Source organism: Eurosta solidaginis, chromosome 4 (assembly GCF_040869045.1).
Source record: "Eurosta solidaginis isolate ZX-2024a chromosome 4, ASM4086904v1, whole genome shotgun sequence".
Classification (NCBI taxonomy): Eukaryota; Metazoa; Arthropoda; class Insecta; order Diptera; family Tephritidae; genus Eurosta; species Eurosta solidaginis.
In genome coordinates, this window is record NC_090322.1 from 262,904,653 (window position 1) to 262,931,787 (window position 27,135).

The window sequence follows — 27,135 nt, forward strand, 5'->3', positions numbered from 1 at the left end:
AACAGAAGCAGTCTGTACATTTAATAAAGTTAGGTTAGGCTAAACTGGCCGGTCCGTGAACACCTCACGTAGAGTGAATGAATCCGTAGTGTCACCAGAAGTTTGTTTAACGATCAAACTGAAAAATCTAATCAAAACCCAGGACCTATGTTAAAAAATAACTCCGTCCTATTTTAAAATACTAGAACCTTTCTAGGATATATGCTACTTGCTGCTTCTAGATCTGACAGCTTTATCATTCCTTATAGCTGGAGTCATAGCCTTGCGAGTGCATTGCAGGAGCACAAACATGCTCGATCGTTACCTCCTCCAACCCGCACTTTCCACATCTGCGATCACTGACCAAGCTTAATTTAAAAGCATGTGGCGCCAGAGGACAGTGCCCAGTCAGAATACCCATCATAAGGATATAGTCCTCTCATTTTAATGATAGGAACAACTTTGTTAGTCTAAGGTTGTATGACCTGCACATGATCTTCGACACTTGGTCGATCATGCGCAACTCTCACCCAATCTAAATGGAACGTCTCTGAGCATTTAACAATACTGGCATGAAATTTAAAATAAAAATGGGAAATATAGGGTAATTTTGCAGTTTATGGGCCGCTCTTCATACTGGGCCTTTTTCTGGTTCCAAGACATGTATTCTGGATTAAACAACCCGAACCTAACACACTTTGATCATTCAAAAGTTACCAGTAAATGAATAAATTTAAATTTTACATAGACTGTACTGAAATCTAAGTTTACGTTGACCATAATCCAATGTTTTTGTAAAGGGCAACTAATGAGTACTCGCAAAGCGCGTAAGCCCCATAAACCTCACAAACATACTAAGTTATATGAAGAATCGTTTTATTTGCGAGGTTTTCATGTTTATGACGCAATTGAGAATTTTACTGGACTTTTTAATGAGTACGATACTAGTAAATATCGAGTACTTTTTTGGACCATTGTTACTTTTATCGATACTTTTATATGACGACGGGTTTCGAGTACAAGGTGGTATCGGAACAATACTACTTACCATTGATAACCTCTTTCTTTCTTAGCTTAATTTTAAAAAAAATCTAAAGCAAGATTAATATATTCAGTTAGGCAATGTGGACGGTCAAGCACAGCTGATTACATATTTTGGTGTATCACTAGAGGTTGCGAAGGAACCCGCCCGAACAACTGAAGTCACCAAAAATCGTTCAAAAGAGTTTTAGGATATTAATAAAGCTTCAGTAAACTTCCTATTTTATGGTGAAAACCGTAAAACAAATCAGTTGCACAAAATATAATTATAAAGGAAAAATGATAGCTTTGAGCTCAATCAAATATTTTTTTGCCAACTTTTTCTGTTTTTTTTTTTGTTTGATAAATAAAACAGCATTTCTGATAAAGTTTAATATTTAAAATTAAAATTTTTATTCGTTTTAATGCTTCCACAATCGCTAAATATATTAAACTATACATATATAACATATTGCAAACATTTCCATATTTATTGATTTAATAGTACATACAACAATATTAAATTTATTTATGTACATAACTAAGCATGTTTTGGTATAAATACGCTTTTTTGAATATATAAAACTGTTAAAAAAAAAAAACAATTTTTTCTCTAGTAAAACTTAAATCTTTTTTGTTTTTTTTTAGAAAATTGTTGAATATTAAATTTTTCGCAGTAAATAAAAATAGAGTTGCAATTTATTCAAAATGTTTAAGTTGTAAAAATATACATATGCCAGTTTTTTTTTTTTTTTTTTGTTTTTTTGATTTTTAATTTTTTTTAATGCGGAGATATGTGAAAAAATGGGTTCTTTGTATTGGGAAGGTAAGGGTAAACATATGGTAAAATCTGAAGAGAAATTATATATTTTATTTACAAAGAGTTTGACCTGAGCTAAGAATCAACTCTTGAGCTTCAGTTTGGTTTTTGTTTTTTTTTTTTTTTTGTTCGTTTTTATTATTTTGCCGTTTTTCATTCTAGCATTAATATAGCGAGTATAATAGAGTTTATACTGGGCCCGAATCGTAACATACGATCACGGATCGGCAACCATACGAAAAAGAATTACGTGATTCGTCAAAAGTATAAACAAAATGGGATTATAACATACGATAGCAAACGGAACGCAAATTATTTTCAATTCACAATAAATTCTACGATCCACATTAGGCTGGATTGTATTTTTAGCTCACAATGGATTTCGAACTGTCAAATTGCTTGTCAAAATATAAAAATAAAGTAAAGAACTGCGATGGATCAAATTTAATTTTTTGTGTGAGCACCAGTAATAGCGAAGGCGTTGAAAAGATAGTCCGAAGACGTTTAAGAGAGTGCAGTAACCCTTTCGACTTATCGAACAAAGCGTAAGAATATCATTTATGTATTATATCTTTGTAACGAAAAATTATTGCAGTTTCTTGAAGAGATTTCGTTTAACTTACGAAGCTTTTAATTACTTTCTGGAGAAGTTTGGTTTCATTGGGCCACTTGAGGGCAGCGCACTGCCACAACGTCCATTAAAAAAAAAAAAAAAAGTTACATTTGAAGCAAGCCGATACCAAAGCGGGTGCCTTGCCATTAATTCTCCTATATTTTTTTTGGCTTGGATTAAGGTTATTTAATTTCGACCTTTGTTCATAATAAGAGTTTATTATTATATTTTATTTGGTCATATATTTTAACAATTATTTACAATTTGAATGAAATATGTTTGTATACGATCGCCAGTTTGTGTTCGAATGAAAGTGAAACGTAACGTGTACGTTCAGTTACTCGTCACATATGTTGCTATCCCAAATTACGATAGAAGTAGTACGTTCACGTATGTCATAATCGGAAAATCATATTTTTACGTGAGGAGTTATACGATCACGGATGTTACGATTTGGCCCCTGACTTTCAGTTTTATTATTTCATATTAAAAACTAGTAATTGCAATTTTCTCACTGAGTATAAATTACTGTGATGTACGCTTGTATGTGTGTAAATATGAAATCATCAATTTCGTCGATAAATGCGCTAAAATACATTTATTGATTCATTCTAAGTGAGCTGCATAAAAAGTAGGCCTTTAGAAGTGCCAATTTATAAGGTATTTGAATCATATAATGATCATGGCTATCTTCATTATTATTTTTTTTTTAGTTTCAAAAATATCTTAATATACATACTAGCAGGAAAGTTATAATTTTGGTGTTTTTTTTTTTTTTTTTTTGTTTTGTGGTTCAGCCTATAAAATTTATTTCTCTAATTCACAGAATTCAGTAAATTTTATTTATTTACTTTGTTATTAGAGATTTCCAACTTGATTGTGTGTTTAGTTTTATTTTAATTAAATTTAATATATTAAACCAAAATATATTAATTAATTTACCACTTTTTCCTGTTAAAATCATATTGGATTGAGAAAACTTTAAATTTGTGTTTTGTTGTCCAGTGATTGCATTTGCTACTCTAATGTAGCAGTAACAGCGAAAAATATGTTCTGCTACTGCTCCGGCTCTGCACATGATTAGAGCAGAGAGCATTTATTATGCTCTGCTACGAGCTGCGTAGTGTTTTAGACCAGAGAAAATAACAGAGTAAAAACTCCAAACGAAATGCTATTTGTAGTGGGACGAGAGCAAATGGCACGGCGACTGCCAAGATCCAACTTTGAGGCCCTTAAGATACCTTACCTTCTTATAACTTGAATTTCCAATAAGAGAAGGAGACAAACCATGTCCACTTTTACTTTTTGTTATAAAAACATTAAGACAACTTTTTTCAAAAATGGGAATGATTTTTCGCCAGCGAACTTTCTTCCTCGAAATATTTTCTTTTTTTTAGATCAAAGGAAACTGCTATATATACATGGAATTTTTCTTCATTGCTGAAATTCGTATACTAAATTTAGAAAGATTTTCGTTTTGAATAGACAGCACATAAAAAAAAATATTTTCCTTAGGGACGGTTTTCAAACTTAAAAAAAAGCGCAGCAATTGATTTTTGCGTATGCCTATGCCTCTTCAGATGAAAATTTTTCTATTTCTTTTCGAGTTCGAAAAGTAATAAAAATAGCGATCCCCAGTTTTTACCAGTTTCTAAATCGAGCTTCCATTTGTAATAATTTGTCATTTATTTATAAAGACAAAATGAATTTTTTTCTAGTTAGGCGTTTTTACTCGTGGAGTGTTAGGGCTTTTATAAAAAAAATTGAGATAGGACGTTTCGAACTGGACACTAAAATAGGGTGATATTCCAAACAAAAGAATATTCTTTTACTAGATAATGTTCGTCTTCCGTGATACCGGCGATTAACTTGTATAAAGGTTTTCAAGATGAGGGAAAATTTAAGTTCTTCCAATACTGAATATCTCTGATAATTGATATGTGATTGCTTTATCAAGTATCGGATATAAAGTTTAAGATATAAGCTCACAACTATTTAGGCTGTTTTTTTAGTATTTTCACCAAAATTCGCAAAGTTGATTGCAAAATGGGTTTAGCATGGTATTTTTATGAACACCGAGCATGGCTAAAAAGCTAATATAATCAAATCTTTAAAAGGTAATATCCCGAGAACACAAAACCCCGTACACAATAAATTCCATGCAAGCCACAGTAAATATGGGTTTTCTCTATTGACGGAACACATGCCCAATTGGAAAATTTTGGAAAATTTGTTAGTTTATTTCCATATATGTATTTGGTTTTGTCATCACTATGTATGGATGTTTTCCGAGACAGTGTAAGTCGGCAATATGTTATACATGCGCCCAAAGAGATATTGCTTCTTATAAAATTAGAAGTATTTCATATTAATGGCCGCTTTCTCATGTTAACTTTGTGTTCTATTAACACAAATTTTGTTCATAAAAAATGTTTTTTGATGGATGATGGATGATGGTTAGCCTACATTTCTTCTTCTACCAATTTTGTTAAATTTTTATCGAAGACATAATACAGCTGCATTGTGTTGCTGCAACATGTTGCTAAAGATTTAATTTGCATTTTTATATCCCCAACAATGACGAACGTACTAATACAGGTGTGCTGAACTTTAACTAGTACTAGCGAAAATGGTCAATACGAACTTCCCTTTCTACTCGCAACAAAATTTTTCTGTCAAAACCGCCAAAATAATGTGAATTTCATCCCTAAGAAGTGTTGTTCTAAAATTACTATTAAAATTATTATATTGTAGTAATAATAAAAATAAAAAAATTTGGATGTTGCTTCGGCCGAGACTTAAACCCAAAACGTTCAGTGTGAAAAGTGGATCACGGTACCACTATATCACAGCGCCTTGCTGCTCACATCTGCTATTCCTCATACAACGAGCAATAGCGTTGACTTTGAAATTAGTTTTAATATCACTCCAAGAAGTGTAAGGTTGTTCAATTACACCAAATATTGCACTATTTTAGTGCTTAAATTAAAAGTACACCAAAATTAGTTTTAATAGCACTACGAAAAGTGTAAACAATGCACTATATTTTTTGTGTATAAAAATGGCTCTGCTGCAACTAAAAATTCTATTTTTGTTATACTGTGTAATTTTTGGTTTTCCCGAAATTGCATATCTAGACTAAAGAATAATAACTGGAGCATCTGTAAAATTTCATTTTATATAAGTTTTTTCGCGGCATCTCAATAATTTTTCAGGGGAGAAATCCGAAAACTAAGATAAAATTACGAAGTACGAAACAAAGTTCGTGATTGCTCACTATAGCATATCTCCTTTTAGCGTTGCCATATAGGCCGACTTTTCTTTTTTCTCAAAATTATAAAACAACATTCATTACATCATGCATTAAAATTTATTAGCTTTTAAATATGTAGAATAAACGACTTTCGTATATATTGGTTTAAATTTTGAAAAAAAAAAAGTTTTAAAATATATCATCCAAACTTTACATTAAAATACGACTATATAAATTATAAATTTACATATATACAAAGTTTACAAAAGTTTATTATTATTTAAATGTGATGATTATTTAGAATTCATTGACTACACAATACATTTTTTTATAACTAAAAAGTTAGATAAATATTTATTTATTTATTTTACACGCAATGGACATATTTTTGCTTGAAATTAAGGCATACAAACTTACATAGTAAATTGTATAATAAATTACAAAGTGGGAAATTGTGTACGCTTACATTTATTTACATATACTTTGTTTGTTGAATAGAAAAAAAATTGCTTAGAAATTAACTTATTTCTAACATTACATCACAATGGTTAGTTAATATTGCAATAGCATTAGCCGTTTTGTGCCACTGTACTAAAGACAGCATGGAGTAAAAGGCCCAGGGACAAAAAAAATCCAAATTGTTAAATAGTGCGAAAGAAGGAAATATAATTTTGTAGATTTCACAGAAATTATTCACAAAACAAAAGTCTTGTACGCATTGGAATATTTGTCAATTCCCGAAAATAATCTTGGAACTTACACAAAACGGCGAATGACCTCATACAAAATGTGTTTATTTTGAAAAAACAAAACATATTTGTGTATCTGTGTATGTATTTGGTTATATACGTGTGTATTAAGGTATTACTTAAATGCTCATGAAGGCTCAGCTTTATACGCGCAACACAGTGGGTTATTTTGAAGAAATTTGTGATAACAAAATAAGTATTTACTCTGTATGCAGGCAACATCTGAAATTCATAAAGGTCGCGAAAACAAGTATTGAAAATGGTTTTGGAAACTTAACTCGATTTGTTTTTGCTATTTATATTTCGAAATTCTACACACTAAAAAAATTGTTTTTTTTTAACTCGAAAATCCTATTCCGTCGAACAAAATTTCTTCAAAATATAAATATCAGAATACATCGACGTTCAAAAGAATTTTTTTTTTTTGTTTTTCTTTTTTTTCATTTTAAACATTCTTTAGAAGCATCATTTAAAAGCAGTTGAAGAGAGCCAAGTTATTTTTAAGGCAAGAAAGCCACGGATAAAATTTATTTAGTTCAGAATGAGTAGTAGAGATTAATAACAGCAAAGAAAAAAAAATTTTATTCAAAATTGTTTAACCGAAATTCCCTTACAAAACCTACACTGAAAGAAAAAAATAATGGGAAAATCAACCGAATTATGTGTCAATTCAACCGATCGTTTTGTCAATTTTAATCCATCGCAAATAGCTTTTGAATCAACTTCGCTCAAATTGTTGATTCTGAATTGAGCAGTTGAACAGTCAAACTAAAAAAAAAAAGAGTTCATCCAATGTAAGCCAAAGTTCCGTAAAAAAATTTTATACAAATGTTTTGTTCTAATTAAGAAAACTTTTTTCTAAAGATTTTAAATGTTGCTTTTCCAGGCCTTGAACCCAGGAATTTCGGTGTGGTAGGCGTAGCACGCTCACACTATACCACGGTGGTTGCCTAGCTTTGGTGTGTTATCAATATCACTCTAATTGTACCAATGAAAACTGTTAAAAATAAAAGTAGCTGTTGATATTAAAGAGATTTCTGTGGCGCGAAAGTCATAAGAACAAATGTAGTGACCGCCGTGAGCATAAATAACCCTTTAAAATTAGCAGATGCATTTGCACAACATTGACAGTTGTTCGCTGTTTAAATGACAAATGAAATCAGTTTTTTTAACAGAAAAACCAAAAAATATTGTTTGAGAGTCTAAAATTTTTACAGAATATTGCTAACTTAAGACCAACAGTTGTTCTTCTGTTGAAATGTTTATACGCGTTTGTCCTCTTGACAAAAAACTCCGTGAACTAACCATAATGCGTTGAATTTTACTGAATAACTGTTAATTCAAAAACAACAAACCTAACTATTTTATTTAGCTAGCTTCACTGCTTTCGGTGTGTAGTCTATCATATTAAAGTTCTTTATTGTTTGCAGTTAAAAGTTAATGCTGCCATACGAGGACTGTTAAACTTGCAAAACTTTATATAGCTTTGGTGCTCAGTAAGATATTGTTTCTAAAAAAAAGGAATGCCTACCATTTCTTATACGACAATTTCTGCATTTCTGGATTTTTTTTAGTGAAATCAAAATCTGCTACTTTTTGATGCAACATGTTGCCAATGATATGTTCAGCAATTCTGTTTGTACCGAAAAAAAAATCTTTGAGGTTTTCTAATTATTTGGTTCCCACGCGGATGGATGTATTGGCATAAACTTTTTTTCCTTCATCTATAGCTAAAATAAATTAATTGCGAAAATGTCTTCAAAATAGACCACTGTGTGCAACAGCAACAACAACAACACCGCTAGGTACAATGTACAATATTTCATTTTTACCCTTAGATTTAACAAATAAAAAAAAAATAAAACAAAAAAGTACGTACATATATTTAAATCAGTTTATTTTCACTCATACGAATATACATATATATACTACATAAGTATGTTTTTATGTTATATAAATCGAAATCAGTTTAACAGCAGCAACAAAAACAATAAAAAATATCAACAGCAATAACGGCCTTATATATAAATAAATACAAGTGAACGACAATCTGACTTATTTTTTATAAAATTTTGTTTATTTCTTCTTTTTTTTGCTAAATATTTTGAGGCTTATCAGGCAAACTCGACTTAAGCGCAAAATTTACAAGAGTCCCTTTCCCTTCACTTAAATTTTGTATTACATATATTAACTTACGTATCGTACAGTTACGTGAACTTTGGTAGGTTTTAACTAATTTCTTTTGTTTATTGTTTAGTCGCTTGTGTACATATTCGGATTAAAAGAAATGTTTTCTTCATCGCATAATTTAATATTTGTTTATTTTTTTAATACACTTTTATATATACACTGAAAGAATAAGCTCAAATTATAAACATTTGCTTGGTTTATGTTACTCTAAAGAATCTGACCCTTCCTCAAATTATTCTCGTTGAAAATTGAACTTGAAAAGCCATTTTACTTTGAAAACTTTTTGAATATAATCAAACCAAGTATCCACAGTATTTTAGAATTTGAATTGTAAATCCATACTTGGCATCTGAATTTTTTTATAAAAATTTCGAAGGTTTGCCCAAAAAATTCCAAAACCGTACTTTTTGGTGTTGTACTAGATAAAAACCTAAAAAGGTATGAATTTCATACCCAAGAAGTGCTATTTTAAAAATATAATTTAAATTATAATGACAAAAAAAAAGACGTTCGGTGTGAAAAGCGGATCCACTACCCCTACACCACGTAAAGTGCCCATGTATGACATGTTGGATAATTAAGAAGAAGATGGAGTAACTTACTAAATTTTCAAATCTGAGCTTAGAACTTTTAGAATGAGGCTTAAAGTGCCGATGTATGACTTTTTTGCCTGTGTTTGGTAATTAAGAAGAAGCAGATTAACCGATTTACTACGTTTTAAAAACTGAGCTTGAAATTTTACAAATTAATCTTGTTTCTGCTCAATCCAGACTTGAGTATGCCGAAAGATGACATACATATCGGTAATGGTAAAGAAAAGAAAAAAATTTACTAATTTTAAAGATCTCGACTTGAAATTCCCAGAATACGCCTAGTTTTTGCCAATCAAAGCTCAAACTTGCCTAAATATTCCTTTTATATTTTTTTGATTTACTAACAAGAAAAATATGAGTTGATTTACTCATTTTTGAGATCTGGACTTGAAAATTTAAGAACCAACCTCGCTTTCGCAAAACCCTCCCTTCAAAACTCCGAAGTATGACTTTTTGGTCTGTTTTGGTAAACCAGGAAGAAGAACATTAACTGGTTTACTAATCAAGTCTGTTTTTTTTTTTTTAATTGGAATCTAGAATTTTCAGAATAAGCCTAGTTTTTACACATTCCCAGTTTAAAGTTGCAGTAACGAGACTTTTTGGTCATTGTAGGTTAATTAAGAAAAGGAAGATGAACTTATTTACTAGTTTTCAAAATCGGAGCTTAAATTATTTGAGGAAACTTTTTTAGTTAATTAATTTTGTGACCGTTTGCTCATTTTTTGGCGCGGTGATGGACTATTATACCAAAGGTTCTGGGTTTAAATTCCGAAAAAAGCTGCACCATAATACTTAAAAAATAAGTTTTCTAAGCGAAGTCGCTCCTCGGCAGTGGGTTGGCAAACGATCCAAGTGTATTTTTGCCATGAAAAACTTGTCAGCGAAAATTCAACTGCTTTGATGCCTTTCCGAGTCGCCATAATAAGTAAATCTTTAGCAACATGTTGCACTAACAGGTGGTAACTTTCTGATGCCTATGGGAAAAATGTCAAAAAAGTAGAGCAATTTCCAAGTATTTAAATGAAATGTTACATATTTTATAAGGAGCTATATTCTTTGAAACCAAACTCTTCAAGGTTCTTATCACATGGCCGAGGGGTACCTTGGGACCAGTTAAACCTTTAAATGCGAATTAGATGTAAGCGGGACGAAGTGGAGTATAAGTTTGTTTAGAGAAAATGATCTGTACGATGACACCTTTCAGAAAAATGCCAAAATAGTGTATGGTAGTTATACCACTAGATTAGATAAGTAAGTAAGAAGTATCTAATCTGCTAGCATATTCGAGTATTGAAAAATCCAAAAGCGCAACAGTCTGTAAAGAGTAAAGTACAAACGACTGTAAATTACATCACTGCAATGTGATCAAGAATTTCCGTTAAAATATGATCATCCCTTGTGTCATTTTCATTTTACTGCTGAGTTCTAAATCAAAAACCGTGTTGTAAGCAGAAAAACCACCGAGCACCAAAAAGTACTAAAGCACAGAAAATCTATATAAGAGCCGACTGTAAAGTATATAAACTCCGTTAAAACGGTGCTTGCTCAAAATAGCTTTGATAAACTTGGTGAAAGACACCGATCTTGGTGACAAAATATGTGGGTTCGCCATAGAAATAATAAAGAAAACGATATTTAAAACTTATCTGAGGTATATGAAGACAAGTAGCACATTTCTCGCATGATGAGCTGCAATGCGCAGATTCAAAGCTGCAATACAACATCACTTCCACCCCCACTCTCACTCCCACTTCAACTCTCTTTTTCACTTAAACTCCCACTCCTACCAAATTTCTATTTGGGAAATAAAAAAAAAAGTTTTGAAAGATTACAAAACGTGTTACATTTTTGTTACGTGAGGAACGTTTCAATGCATCTGACTCAATAACAAACCATCTTACAACTGAAATGTAATAACGCCTTATGACTGGCGACTGTATATTCAAGAAAATTCAACACAAAAACCACATGGGAGTGAGATTGAGTGGGAGTGAGAGTTGTGATGGGCGTAGAAGTGGAAGTTGGAGTGGGAATGGGATTGAGAGCGGGAGTGAAAGGTGGAGTGGGAGTGAGAGTGACAGCGCGAGTGGGAGTGAGAAGTAGATAAAAGGTATAAGGGATAGACAAGAATAAAAAGAATAATGGAGGCTACCTTTCCGAAAAATGACAAACCAATTTTCGGGCAGGACAAAGTCTGCCGTGTACACTAGTTTCCAGAAAAAAGTAGCTAGCTTTAAAATAATAAATATAAATAAAAAAAAATAAATAATAAATATAGTTTAACTAAAAAACACACAATCCACTTAGATATTTTATTTTGCTAGCTCCGTAGCACAGAGGTTCGTGTCTTCGCTATTAAGCACAATTCATTTTGTAGCGAGTTGTTTAACCATTGCCATTATGGGTCTAACTCTGCTTTGCCCGCCTAGCTTAGAGAGTTACAAACAAGCATACATAAAGAAACATATAATATTTAAAAATATTGTAGCTTGGACATTTTTCGGAATTTTTGGAATATATTTTTTAATGTCGGGACTATAATTGGTCCTAAGCATATTTCGAAGCTAAGTATGTATATACGGTCGAGACTACGTTTTATTCGATCGGTTTTTCATATGACTATTCATTAATTTTTTTGTAAGTTTAAAAGTAGTATATGTATCAATATGAACGTGAAGTAAACGAAACAAAAATTGAAAGGACGGTGCTTTGTCGCAAATTAGCAGGTAAGTAAGCGCCCCTTTTTAAGTGCACGAGGGTGTTTCACCAACTTCACGTGAATTTACATAGAGAAGCGCTACAATTTCTTCCTCTTCGCAGCTAATTAGCGCAAAATTTGCGAAAAAATACCGATGTATTAATTTTTTGATTCGCCGAAGGTGCTTCGATAACTTCACGTTCATATTTCTAGTCCATACCTGACTTCCTTTACGTCGTATATTTCCGCTTATAGCTCTACTTTATTAATGTATTAAAATTTGTATATTTTGTTTTTTATTTGTAGTTTTTGCATTGGTCTCTATTGCACTAGTTAAATTGTTCATTGTTTATCTATTTTATATGATTTTTCATATTTGTACGAGTGCTCTAATGAAAAAAAAAAATAATAATAATAAATACTAATATACTTGGGCACAACCAATCTGGCATATGCATAGTTTGCCCTGTTAACTGGTTCCAGAAAAAGCTTTTCAAATTTCACTACATAAAAATTAGCTAATATTTTTTAACACCTTTCCTCCACTTATTTTGTCTTAAAATTTTATGTGCTAACTTTGGTTTTTAATTGACTTTCAGGAAATGCAGACCATAGACGATATAGCAACGGTTGCTCTGAGCTAATGCCACGATCAAGTCGCCAGCCGGTTGGCAACCACCAATAGGTAGAGGAGGGTTCATCTTCTTCGTTTGCTGTTTCCGTAGCCGCAATATTTTTTGCTGCTGTTATTGTTGTCGTGCCTGTTGCTGGTGCTTCTTCGAGCGTATTTGTTGTTGTTACTGCTGCTGCTAAGCCATTATCACTTAAATGATCAATTCGTATAATTTTACTGTTTTGACGAATGTGACTATCAACATTGTTGTTGTTGCTGTTTAGCATACTATCTATATTTTTGTTGTTAATATCATTGACGCTTATGCTGTGTATATCGCTTATACTACTTTTACTACTATTGCTGCTACCACTACTAATGTTACTATTAATACTACTACTAGTACTATTTTTATTACTACTAATACTACTAACGTGTGAAACGTTGGTGCCCGCGAGCTCATGTGTTGTTGTTGTTGTTGTTGTTGGTACTGGTTCTGCTGCTAGCTCTTCAACTTCTACTGTCACCTCACCACCACCACCAAAACCAAATATAGGCATGATCCGCGACCAAAGTGTCGCACCATTAGCTTCTGTATTTGTTGTCGTTGTGGCCTCGGAGTCGTACTCAAACTCTGGTTCTACACTTGTTTTTGCCGCTAGCTCAATGATCTTTCTGGCTGTTTCTGTAACTTTAGATTTATTTACAATTGTGGCTTCTGCTTTGGCTAGCTCACTGCTGCCACTTTCCATTTTAGCTGATGCTTGTGGTTTTGTTATTATTTGTTTAGACTCCTTTGCTTCGGTTGCTGCGCTTCCAACGAATATGGACGTGCTAGAGTTAAGTGCTCTTGTGTCTACTTGAGTCGTTTGTTTTGTTGTTGTGGTTTCTTCTGTTTTCATTGTTGTTATGGCTAACTGCGTTGTTGTTTTTGGCTCAACAATATCGCGCCACACCTCAACCGCTTCAATATCACCATCATTCACGTTTTCCTCATACTCTGTTGGATCTGCGAATTTTTTCATCTCCAACTTTGTGTCCACTGCAGTTGGCAACTTCGATGGCGTTGTTGTTGCTGGTATTTTTGTTGCTGTATTTATAGCTGCTATTTTTAGCGCGGCCAATTGTCGATGGCCCTTCACCAATTCATTAATCATTCGCAATTCTTGTTGGATATTTATTTCACTAGTCGTTGAAGCGGCCGATGGCCCTACCGCTGACTTCTTCACCACAATGCGTATCGGTGTTTTTTTATTTTTATTGTTTTTGTTCTTATTGTTGTTGTCATTAAAGCTTATGCTGGTAGCAACATTCACTAAATCTTTGCTGCCACTCCCCGGCATATCATTCACAGCGGCCTCACTAAATTCACCAATCGTCAACGCCGCCGCCTTCCCACTTCCAGTGATATCTGCAGCCTCTATTGTATGGATAGAGCTAATAGCGGCTGGGGAGACGGCGGCTGCAGCTTGTTTATTCGCTTCTAAATGGCTTGGTGCGACGGCGGTGCTGACGGCTGTAGGCGCGCTATGAAACCGGTCTGCACCCGTCGTTGCGGTTAAGCTGACTTTGGCAGTTGTTGTAGGCTCTGTGATTACTGCACTGCTGTATAACGGTAGTAGCGTTGTTGTTGTTTGCTTTTGCTTCATCTCATCCACCGTTTCTGCGTCCTTTGCTACAAAACTCACTGGTGGGACTGTTGTTGTTGAGTCTTCCATCGTTTCGTCTGTGGTTATTTTGGTGTCGTTGAATATGTTGCCGTTAGTTTTTATTGTTGTTTCTTCATACGTTATTTTTGTTGTTTTTGTTTCTACACGTCCATCATCAGCCTGTTCTACTTTCATTTTCTCAGACTCCAACTTTTGTTGCTGTTTTATTGCTTCCAACAGTGAAGTTTGCTCCCCCGCTATTTTGACGTACTCTGCTTCTTCTTCATTTGCTTCAAAAACTGTTGTTTCATCAATTTGAAAGTTTGTTGTACTCTCAGCTTCTGTAGATGTTACAAAGCGCGTCTCCTGCGCATCAGTATCTGTTTTCGCGGAATTTTGTTGCGGCAACACGCTGCGTGGGCGTTCATCTTTTGTGAGTGGCGTTGTCACGGGTATGTTTTCATCTACGCTCGTTGTAGTCGCTAGCATTGCTAGCGGTGTTGTTGCACTTATATAAGCAGTCACGCTAGTGCTCAAAGGCAAGAGCGCATCGGCGCGTAAAAATTGTGCAACACTACTTTGCTGTTGTGCTGGTAGTTGTTGTGCAGCCGCTGCTACTAAATCCTCAGCATCATCATCGACTTTACGTATTGCATCTTCCTCAACTGCAGTGCGATTGTTCTTAACTGTCTGTGCAGTTACCGTTGTAACGTGCAGTTGTACGCTACCAGCATCCTTGAAAAGTGATATGTGCTGCAGTTCAAGGTCGTCGCCTCCAACCGTGCTATTAGCACTTGTAGCATCTTGAGCTCTACTACTGGCTACCTGCGTTGTTGAGGTGTCGCTTGTGCTCACAGCAGGTAATATGATCGCATCGATCTCATCGACAGCAAATGCCGATATATTGCTACTGGCTGCATGTAAATCAGTCAATCCTTGATGTTGCTGTGGCTGTTGGTTACTTGTTTGCGACTCGTATGAAGTACGATTGTTGTTGTGTTGCTCTAAAGCTGTTGTGTTGTTGACATTAGTTATGCTGCTTGTTTTATTAAGTGTGACATGCGTTTGCATAAAACCCTGTACCGCATCTAAAAACTGTGTTGAATTGAAATTGAATTGTGCACCATTATGCGCACTATTGGTCACAGCAGCTTGAATGCGCGCACCCCCCTCACCTGACATACCACTTCCAGGCGTGAAATCAGTCAATGGCCGTGCAGCACTACTACCACTACCCTCTACACCACCACTACCGCTACTCACATCCGTTTCGTAATCACTCGTTGGATACTTTTGCTCGAAAAGATTAAATTTCAACGGCTCATCGCTCATATGTGTTGGTTGTTGTGGTGTTTTTAATGTGCCTACCGCAGTGGCAACACCGCCGTCGCCGCCGCTGTCAGCGCTGAATTGCTGTGGTGCATCATACATCACCGCCGATTCACCTGCACCCAAACCATACTCTTCATCACCATAATCAAATTCGTATGCATTGTCAGCAGCAGTGCCTGTGCCACCCGCACCACCATCATGCGAGCTACCTAAAAATAAACCCAACACTTGCTGTTTCAGCAGCTCGCTCTGATTGATATTTACCGTTGGTATGCAACGCGATTGAAAGAGTTGATGGCCGGGTGGGCATTCACGAAATGGCAACGAAAATATCGATTTTGGTGTGACTTTGCGTGATTTTTCTAACTGCTTTTGCTCGGGTGGTAACATAAGCCATGCTTGCCAGGCTAGATTTTCTGCGGTGCTCTCAATGGGTTTCGAGGTAATCGGTAACGCTTCAACAGCTAATGACCGTTGTAGTGGCAAAATTGTTGGCAATAATATTTGTAATGGTGTTGGTGCTAATGCACATGCCAACAATAAAAATTTAAATATAGCTAAACTAAAGCGTCGCATTGTTGTTGGTGTTGTTCTCATTCTTATCGCGCGTCTCGTTGCATTTGGTTGGCTTGCAGGTAGTAGTTGCTGTTGTTGTTGTTGTGTGGATGCTGGTGTGTTTATTATAGTTATTTTCTTTGTGTTTTGTTGCTGCGTTGCTCTTGACTTAGATTTGTGACTATATGTAGGTGTCGCTGCTGTTTTTGCTAATAACGTTGCTGTTATTGTTTCTATTCTTGTAATCATGGCTTATGATCGTGACAAGCGTTTTGTATTGCAACAAGTAGCGTTAAAGCTTTAGTAAGTTGTTGTTGTTGCATTATATTTAATCATTTCATATATATATGTAGTCGTAGTTTTTCATTGTATATATTAGGTTTGTCCATATGTATGTATGTATGTAGTATTATTTGCGCTTTTAATCGTTGCTGTTTCTTGAAAGGTGCTTTATCTGAAATAGAAATAGGAACAAAAACAGATTTTTTTTTATAATTACTGCATACTGCATAAATTTAAAAGCATATTTTAATTGTTCAAATATGTAGTAGTTGACGTAAATTTTTTTTATTTTGATGGCTACCTAATTGTAAGCTAAAACTATTGAATCATTCATACATGAATGGTAGCATGAAGTAATCAAGGTAATTGATCTAAACTATAGAATTATGTCTAAAAATATATATATACAAAAGAATAGTGATTATATCAGGAAGTCGTCTACAGATTCTATTAAGTTAGCATAGTAATACGGGGTCTTTTTTTAATAAGGGCTTGGCGGCATAATTTTAAATTTATTTCAAGTAATTTAGTATCATTTAGTTTTATAATATAATATTATAAAAATGTAAGCGTTGGCTTAAGATTCGGTATACATTTTTGTTTAAATAACTTAAGTTATCGATTCGGATCACTATCTGGTCGCAGCCAAAATACGCGCCCGCTTCTGTGCGGCTAAGACAAGGAACAAAATACACAAGGAAAGCTAGACCTCGAGAGACTCCAATCGCAACAGACTTCCAATGATTTCGCAACTGGACTCTCAAACCTGCTATCTGTGAGCATAAGTCAACCGCATCGCAGAGGAAGCATATCTCTAAGCCAATTCGTACCGCCGCCAACGAAAAAGCTAATAACCAGCGGTCTCGGAAAAACAACTGGTACCATGAAGAAAAGACGCTGTCTACACGATGCAAGCGAACGCAACAAGAAGTGTGCTTGACCGCTACCGAGAATTGAAAAGGGAAGAGCGAAGCCTTTACAGCAAAAAAAAAGAAGAGGCAGAAAGGCGCAATTGCGAGGAGCTTGAGCAGCTAGCCATCAGGAATAACGCAGCGAGTCAAACTCCTGTAAGAACGAAAACGGTTACCTTATAACTGATGTCCACAGAGTACTTAGCGATGTGCCGCCTAGGGCTGATCAAACCGAGCTTGCAATCGATGATGACGGAATTAATGCTACCTCACTTGATTATAACGCCTCATCCGATGTTGTCTGGTCCACCCGATCTGCCCGATAGACATTGTTTCGACTTACTCTATTTTTCCACCTGCCTCTCTTCTGTCTTACCCCCTCTGCTCTTACTCTTATCATAGTTTCAATCTCGCTATTACTCTTAATCTAATCTTTGCGTTACTCTTAGGACGGACTTACATAGCGCTCTGCTAACTGGCGCCATTTGATCACTTCAAGTGAACTTAAATCGTTTTCCGCCTGATCCTTCCAGCAGAGTGGGACCGCTTTCTTCCTCTGCTTCCACAGGCGGCTTACGATAAATATACTTCCTTAGCTGGAGCGTCATATTTCATTTGCATAAAATAGCCTATACATCATAGCCGCTGCATTTTAATTCACTGGCCTATGTTGATTTCCGCATGAAGCTCGTACATGTTGTCATTAAACTTTCTTCGGTAGTCGCCGTCGCCAACGCGTAGAGACTCATACATTTTTCGAAGAACTCTTCTCTTGAACACTCCCAGAGCCGCCTCATCCGATGTTGTCTGGTCCACCCGATCTGCCCTATAGACATTGTTTCGACTTACCCTATTTGTCCACCTGCCTCTCCTCTGTCTCACCTCTTCTGCTCTTACTCTTATCATAGTTTCAATCTCACTATTACTCTTAATCTAATCTTAGCGTTACTCTTAGGCCGGACTTACATAGAACTTGTATCGCCCTGCCTCTGCTTGACTCCTTGACAGCGCCTTTAGTTAAGATTATTTTATCCTCGCTTTACATTCCACAAACTCTTGAACTCATCTTCCAGGCGAACAACATAAGTAAGCGTTCTATGTAAACTCGGCATGACTCCTCAAGTTAACCCTTTATTCCTACTTTTCCCAAACCATATTCTTATTACTTTTCCTGCTCTTACTATGATCTTAGTCTCACTCACACTATTACTCTTAATCCTACGTTAATAATATTATTCCGTTTAACCAATATGAAAACTTGTTTGATATTCATATTGAAGGGGCAGCTTTTGGGCCTCTAGCGTCACAATTTGCAAGTTATCACCGAAACTGGTTGCAAATCCAAACAAAGGGCACTGATCTTTGCATCATACTTTGGTCGATGTCTCGAAAATCCGTTGAGTTATTAAATAAATAGCGAGCTATGTTATATGTTACTTTAGACCTCACATGCGTATATCATTTGATATATGTCCTAAATCAGACGGGATATCAAAGTAAAAGACACAGATCACTGCAGAGCTCATATTCAACAAGGAGTTCTGGCCATAAGATCCAGTCAAAATGCATATCTCGCAAATAATTGAGGACCGTCTTCAGCACTTTACTTTAAAATCTTGTGTTCTTCGAGCCAAACAACCCTCAGATTGAATACATCGAAATATGAGATTGGACAACCTGCGGACCACCAAAAAAACCTGCATCTTTGAACAAATTTCCATAAAACGAGATGAGTACTTATATTTGCAAAACAACTATAGGTCTAACATTCATAGTATTATTAATTAATTCAAAGTTTCAATCGAAATAAACATCTACATATTTGCGGAATTTCAGTTAAATCGAAAATAGTGGGCAAAATAAATTATCAAATCTATATTAATAGATATTCACAATGATTCTATTGTCTGTTGAAGGTTTGCAATATTGCATTCTTAATGACTTGGTGTGAAAAAGTTAAATTAAAACATCAGATGCAGCTGCAACCGACGAATTGTAAAGTCATTATTTTTTCAATCAAAACATAGTCAATCTTTTTTTTGTTTTGTGAATGTGAAGGGGAGCATTAACCAAACAGCACATACACACACAAATTTACAAAATTAATATACTACTCATCTAACTAAAATATAAATAAATGTAAGGCGCGATTACCTTAGGCCGAGCTTCTCTTCCCATTTGTGCCGTGCTCCTTTTAGTTTTCCCTACAAATTGGCGGGACGGGCCTACTTGTTTTATGCCCACTCCGAACGGCATCCGCAAGATAGATAAGTTTTCAATGAGAGCTTTTCATGATACAAATACACTCGGAGTGCTTGCCAAACACTGTCGAGGCGTGAACCCGCTTAGAAAAATTGTTTTCTGTGTTGCTTTGGCAGGGCGGGAACCCAGCATCTTCAGTGTTGTAGGCAGAGCACGCTACCATGACACCACAGCGGGCGCCTTAAATACACACACACACATATATATATATATATATATATATATAAATAAATGAAAATAAATAACTTGTTGAGGTAAGGTTCAAGACATCTACAAATAATATGCCGACCACGAAATGCAGGCTACAAGGCAGATGAATTCGGGGTTTAGAAAACATGTTTCCTACGACATTTTGAAGATACCTACGACGAGACTCCCACCATATTTACAGTCATATCAGATTACTTTTATTTATGTTATTGATTTCATTGCAGCGCTAAATACACTCGCCGAAGCTTTTGAGATATATTTTTGAAGTTGATGTTTCTTTGCCGGAAATAGATTCGGTACTTTCCAGCAACAAGCAACAAAAAAGTATACTATCTCGGGAACGATTTATTATTGTGGCGAATATAAGCATTTCTATACATCACTATGCTGCTAGTAAATATATGCGCAACAACAGCAAAGCAAGTAGCCACATACATAGATGTAAACATCAAAGCTAGCAGCCACGCATACATGGACACAGCAAAGTTAAGAGCGAAGGGAATATTTCACATATATACATGTAGTTAGCAGCTAGAAGCGAAGAAGAGAGAGAACCAGTCACATGATGGCATGGAGATGACATTATTTACACATATACATGTAAATTAATCAGTTTGCACGCTTTAAGTAAAGTCCGAGAGTATTATAATTGTGAGGTACTAGTACATTAAAGTTGTAAACAAAGAAAATTTTGCTACACTGAATATTTAAGTTATTTATTCGATAGATCATCGATTCGAACGATAATAGAAGCTGCAGAATAATCAAGAATTTCCTTTAAATTCGCTACAATATGATCACATTGAACTTTCTAGACCATCCCACCCACACTCCCTCCCGAAACAAGATTCACGACTTGTAGGTGAGGTTGACAATTGGGTTGGAAAAGCTATAAATTGCCCTGGTTTGCACTTGAAAGAGTTGCGCTACAAAACTCCTTGGACATTTGGGTATTTTAGTCGCCTCCTATGACAAGCATGAGGGTTTATGTTAACAAAGTTTTATTAAGTCAGCATTTACAGGCACACCGATACCCCGCCATACCCATCAAAATGTCCGTTAGTCAATCTGTTAACTGTCACTAATCAATTATTAAAGTTTTAGCAAAGCGAATAACTTCATCTGTGCATTCATTTAGAAATTTAATCATTCTTTGTCAATATAATTGAAATGACATTAACGTTATTAAGTCACACCGGCAATGGTACAACAAAGATCACCACAAACCAGCTTAACCACAATAACAAAAGCAGTCGCAACAACCGCACCAACATCAACAATAAAAGCAACAATGCCAACAAAGGCAATATCAGATACAGAATCTGTTGTGTACTCAGACTTTTCCAAGTTAAGTGAAATCAAACAATTTAATACAGGGATGAGCAACCGTTAGGTCAATAAATGTTTTGTTAAGATTCTTAAAACTGCATTGAGTATGCACGCAAAAAAAAACACCAATATTGTAATCTTAAATAGCGTTTAAGTATAAGATTTTTCATATTTATGATTATTTTAAATAATTTACCCTGTCGGAAAATCAACAGAACAAAATAAGTAATATATAAGAAGAAAATGCATCTCGCGAGTTTAAGCCGAGAAATTACTCCATTTAGTTTTGTATTACTTATCATCATCTACGAATTGACGGCAACTACAGTTTTATGTCGATTCTGAGAGACATCTACTTAAGCACTTAGATAGATCTTTGCTGAAATCTCGTATATTTCGGAAATACCGACTCCTACCGACGAGTGACCTGGGTGCGTGGAAACTAATTTCTGAAACATTTAAGTTTTTGATGTTTCTCATATGAGAATCGAGCCAAAGAGCTTTAATATAACCAATAATACTTGGCCAACACATTTACTTTTCTTTAGTAAGTTCGAACTATTGTTGGTGTCCCTTGTGATTTTTTGAGGAAAAACGTGATCTGTGATCGTGATCCCCTTAGTCTCAGCGGTTTTTATCCGTGACCGTGTCTGAATCAGAACAAAGACCACAAAGAATGAATTCTTAATTTTTGCTTACTGATTGTGTTGCGAATATGTAGCACTAGATATTTCATTTCATTTCATTTATTCGGAAAAAATACATTAGTACAATAAGACAAATTGTCTTTTGTAGTACAACAAACATAATTCATATAATTCATTTAAATAAATAAATAAAAGATGCTAGAAAACAAGCATATCAAAAACAATACTACAAAACTTTAAATTTTTAATTTTTTTAATTTTAAATTTTGGTTAAATTAGATTAAGATAAGATAAAAATAAAACAAATGCCCAGTTTAAGTTTGTTGACTAGAAAAATAACTGAAAATAATATGTTTGTAGTTGCTTTGGTTTACATTATTCCTAATTGCAGCTGGGATAGAGTTCCAAATACGTACGGTGTTGACGAAAAACAGCCTTGTCGAAGCAACGAAGTTAAAGTTAGGCACAACTAGATTACTCGTCCTGGGAGACCTAGTGAATGTCAATTTCTCAAAAAGATATGCTGGTGATTTTGTGACAATCAAGCGGTACAAAAAAATCACAATTCTAGCTTTTTGGTAGTCAAATATGTTCCATCCTAATAGCTTGGACCTCCAAGCCGAAATATGATCAAATTTTCGTAACCCGAAAACGTAACGAGTTACATGATTAAAGGCGACCTCAACTTTGTGTGCAGAACATGAGTCGAACTTGTTATAAACGAGCTCTGAATAGTTTATTATTGGCAAAAGAAGCTGTAGGGCCAGTTTTCTTCTAATATGCGGAGGTGTGAAAGGTGCAGATTGCCTAAGATTGCGCAAAGTGGTATACACTTTACCCATGACTGTATTGATGTGGTCTTCACAAGTTAGATTAGAGTTGATAACGAAACCCAAATTTTTAGTTCTAGAAACAATTTGTAAAGCCGTGTTTCCAATGTATATTGGTGAGGCAAGGGCATCAACGGACCTATTCTTCGAAATGGGGAAAATGAACGATTTAGTTGCATTAAGGCAGAGACCATTATTATTGGCCCAGCTCTGTACTGACAATAAATCATTATTTACTTTAAGACAGAGGTTGGCTACGTCCGTGAAACTACCAGACAAATATAATTGTATGTCATCTGCATATGCGTGCATTTTCATGTGCTGACAAACCGAAAAGATATCGTTTACGAAGATACTGAATAACAAAGGCCCAAGAATGGAACCCTGCGGAACACTTCGGGGTAGGTGTTTGGTCCCCGAAATTTCGCAACCAGTATTAACAAGTTGTGATCTTCCTGTTAAGTAACTCTCCATTACCATCAAAGCACTGTAGGCAAATCCAAAATATGTTTTAAGTTTATAAGAAAGTAACGCATGGTCAACAGAATCAAAAGCTTTAGAAAAATCTAATAGACAAAGCAGAGTTAGTTGGTTTTTATCAAAAGGTATGCGTATGTCATCAAGAATTTTAAGTAGTGCCGTTGTACAACTATGCTTGGCTCTAAAGCCCGATTGGTGTGGTGATAAGAGGTTATTTCTAGAAATGTGCAAAATTATTTGCTCTGCTAGCAGCCTTTCAAAAACTTTCGACAGCGCGGGCAACATGCTAATGGGTCGATAATCACGGACCGAGTTTGCAAGCCGTTTCTTCGGGACGGGTCTTATTATAGCACATTTCCACGATTCAGGAAACCGAGAAGTTGTGATGCAATGGTTGATGATGTGTGTGAAGGTACTCAGTATAAATGGTAGAATAATTTTTACAAATTTTATTGGTATACCATCAACCCCGATGGCATTGGATATAACTTTAAGTAAGCACCTTACCACGTCGCATTCGGATACCGCCCTGAACTCAAAATTTTCTCCACAGTAGCGCCCATAAGCATTTGGAAAATCGCAGTAGGATTTACAGCAGGACTACTCACAAACGCATCATTAAGGGTGTCAGCATTTAGTTCGCATACATGTTTGTCCCCCTATACTCGCAAGCTTTTTAGATTACGCCAAAGAGTTTTTGGAGGTAGCGAAGCGTTTAGCCTTGAGGTAAAAACATCTACCTTTTTCGTTCCTTATTATCTTATTAGCGATATCGCAATAAAATCTACAGAACCGTCTCTGCAAACGCACTCACAAGCGGCAGATACCTATGTATATAAAATTACAGTTATTCGGACATTTTCGTAGTAACAAAGCATAAGAGACGAATATGGTTTTCATAGGTTTTTAATAGAGCGTTTCAAATATTCAAATCGTTACTTGAAATCAGAGAATTGAGATGAACTTGACACAGTCGCAGTTTAAGTAGCTTATTAATTTATATAAAGCATCACGGCGAATCGTTCCTGTGACGAGAGCTGTGTTTGAGTCTGTAATTGCTACTAATAGTGACGCCGATCAGGTAGCATATGCTATTGCAGTCAGTCAAGCACGGTTATTCCTTCAGAGCTGTAGCTGAAATTTATTGCGATCTTTTAGAAGCTGTGAAAAAATCACAGGTACACGAATGCTTGCCAACTGTAGTTGAAACTTAATCGTCCGTAAATAAGAAGGCAAAAATTCAATTTACCTGTACCCTCCTAAGCTTTTCGATACTTTCGCGTCTTTCGATCAAATCAGGACTTGTTAAATTGTTCTATTCATGCGTATGATGGCGGTTAAAAAATATACTTTTTCCTAAAATGAAAATGCTACCGTTCCTGAACAAGGTACGAAAAAGTCGAAATGTATATCGCACACTTAGATCAATAGGGAGCTAACTCAGAAATCTGAAATTTCGAGCTATGACTTCCTACCTCAAAACCTACCGAACTTTATACACAATTTATTAAAAAGTAGAAAAGGCTGTGTAAAAATTTAGAATTGCATGGAAGAGGCAGACATTTTTTCGTGTTTTCTGAGCATTATAATTTCGTGAGTTGAGCGCTTTTGATTTAAGCGTGCGATATGATCATCACCATCATCAATTGGCAAATAAGCGCATAAGCGATTTTGACCGTTTCGTAAAAACTCACGCTGGCTGTCCCCGTTTCGCGATAACTGGGGCCAATTTCGAAAACCTTTCTTCGATAACAGCATAACAGCAAGTACTTCGCCTTTCCTCTTTTATTGCAAGACACACTTTTTGCCGGTTAATCCATTCTAGAGAAGGCAAAACACACGGCGCGTTTGTTGCGGCTTATAAAGTTAATATCAACGGAAAAACGTATACGAAGTGGCAGGAAAATTGGTTGAATATTCTATACCCTAAGTCACATCTTCTGTTTTAAACAATAAGGGTCATTGTAATTTTTGTAACAAAAGATCACTTATTTTTCCATATCAGAACAAATAAAGATAAAGGATCTACTTCCTTTTTCCTTTATTTTCGTCAAACTATCCAGAAAACTTTCACTGCGAATTTGAGACATAAAAGCAATGACGACTGAAATTTCTTCCTATCAAGTTAAGAATTAAGTTATTCGGCACTTAAAGCCAAGCTTGCCCACCACTGATCGCACCTAATATACTATCATATACATTTTGTAGTAAATCCGTAAACCAGTCCAACAAAATACAGTTCGCAACTAGACTTTTTCGGATTATGAATAAACTGGTACAAAAATGCCTAAACTTGTATGAGTAAAAATATTGTAACGATTTCTGGGAAATTCCGCTTATTTGCAACCTTCTGCTTACGTTCGTATCGCTAAACTGTTGAATAAAACACTACAATATTCAGTATTACAAAATGGTCTTTATTAGAATACTTCGAAAGTACTTCGCAATTAAACTTCACTTCGCAACTGATAGCGTGCTTAAATCAAACTGATTTTTTTACTACTCAGCTAGCGCTCTTTTATACTATCTGCTGCTTCATTCGCATATTTCTACTACAGTCTAGACGCTTCGCCTGCCAGAACTGCTGTGCATATCTTCTACCTAGCTATATACATGCATATTTGTAGTTTATGCGTTTCTCATAATCTTATGCGTGCGTATGTGTAGCAACTTTCGGCTACAAGTGTGTGTGCGTAATATCTCTTCGTGCCTTATATATATGGGTGTAAATGATGACTGATGTGTTTGTGTCCACAGTGTGGCTCGCTTTAATGTTTTTGTGTTGGGAGTTTATTACTAGTGATGGTAATATTCGTCACAATATTAAGTTTTGACTAATACAAGATTTCTAAGAAAGATATTTTTTGTTTGTATTTTGTTTGTGATCTATAATTTTTTTATTGTAGTGTTTCTTTTTCCAGCAGCAGCAGTGGCGTAGTGAGGTTTTCTTGCGCCCGGTGCAAAAATTTCCTTACAGGGACAATTTTGTTAAGACAGAATTTTTTAAAGCTAAATTTTTTCTATGCCATATTGCATTGAGAAGTGTATAAATTGTGACAATTAATTTAATTGTCCCATTTCTAAAGGGCAATTGCCTTCCTTCGCAGACTTCCAAAACCCGTTCTTAACATGTCCAGTCGCAGGAGGTTATGAAGTAGTTGCTGTCTTTGATTAATGCATTGAAATAGGTATATATAGCTCATACTTCAGCGCTATCGGTACAAGTGCGGCTACCAATCGTCCAGCTCTGGATACGACTAGCGCCAGTTCGGAGTTAGCCATTAAAACTGTAGTACGAATCCGATGATTTGCGTGACTGTTTTCCCGTTTTTCTGCAGGGATATTAAGAAAACATATTTTTGTACATAGATTTATGTGCCCAACCACAAACATTTCAACTATCATAAATTCAGCTAGAGCGCCGCAATCATCTGTTGTTGGCAAACTCATCAACACCGATACCATAATCAAAATATTTTTATACAATAAAAGCCAACATCCAATAAGCCATTGGCCGCATATTGTCGCTCAACTCATTATAGAAACAGTCAGCCAGAGCAGTCAGTCATCGGCCCGTCAAACGGCCAGTCAACTTGTTTATCTGTCAATTCGCTGCAGTCGATCAACTTCTTCGTGTGTGTGTGTTTTTTTGCATCAACTTTCATGTCAGTAAGTCAGTCAGTCAGTCAAACAGTCAATTTAGACAGTCAGCGCATGCTGCATCGGTATTCTCTCGACTTGCTTTGACTATATTCCTCACTGTCCATCCAAACTTCTTCAACCTGTTTCCCTTGATGCTATGAGATATTTGTATTCTTACTGATTGCAAACCTGTTCGGTCTTTTTTTTCTTTTTTGGCTTATCAATCTTACTTAATTTCTTTGTTGCGTTTTTATCTGAATAGCTTCTTGATATTTTTTTTATAAAAATAATCAGTTTCTCTTTCTGTGCGCCTGTTTATCCAGCTTTAATGCAATTACATTATTTGCACTTAGCCAAATTTCTTTTCGCATTTCAATTATTGCAAATGCTGTTTTTGCGAAGATTATTCCAGCTTAATTTGCATTTCGTTCATCGAAAATCTGGTTGTAACAATTTATTTCCTCTCTCTTTTTCTTTT

At 35.3% G+C, this 27,135-nt stretch overlaps 1 protein-coding gene across 2 annotated transcripts in view; it reads right to left on the reverse strand.

Moving 5' to 3' along the window:
- Positions 1–1,377: 1,377 nt before the first annotated feature.
- Positions 1,378–27,135, reverse strand: part of fog (folded gastrulation) — a 269,781-nt gene continuing 244,023 nt past the window's right edge. For both annotated transcript variants that reach the window (XM_067785883.1, XM_067785882.1), the window contains one exon: positions 1,378–16,518. In XM_067785883.1, the coding sequence (XP_067641984.1) occupies positions 12,480–16,313 (3,834 nt within the window). In that variant the 5' untranslated portion in view covers positions 16,314–16,518 and the 3' untranslated portion in view covers positions 1,378–12,479. The remainder of the gene's footprint in view (positions 16,519–27,135) is intronic.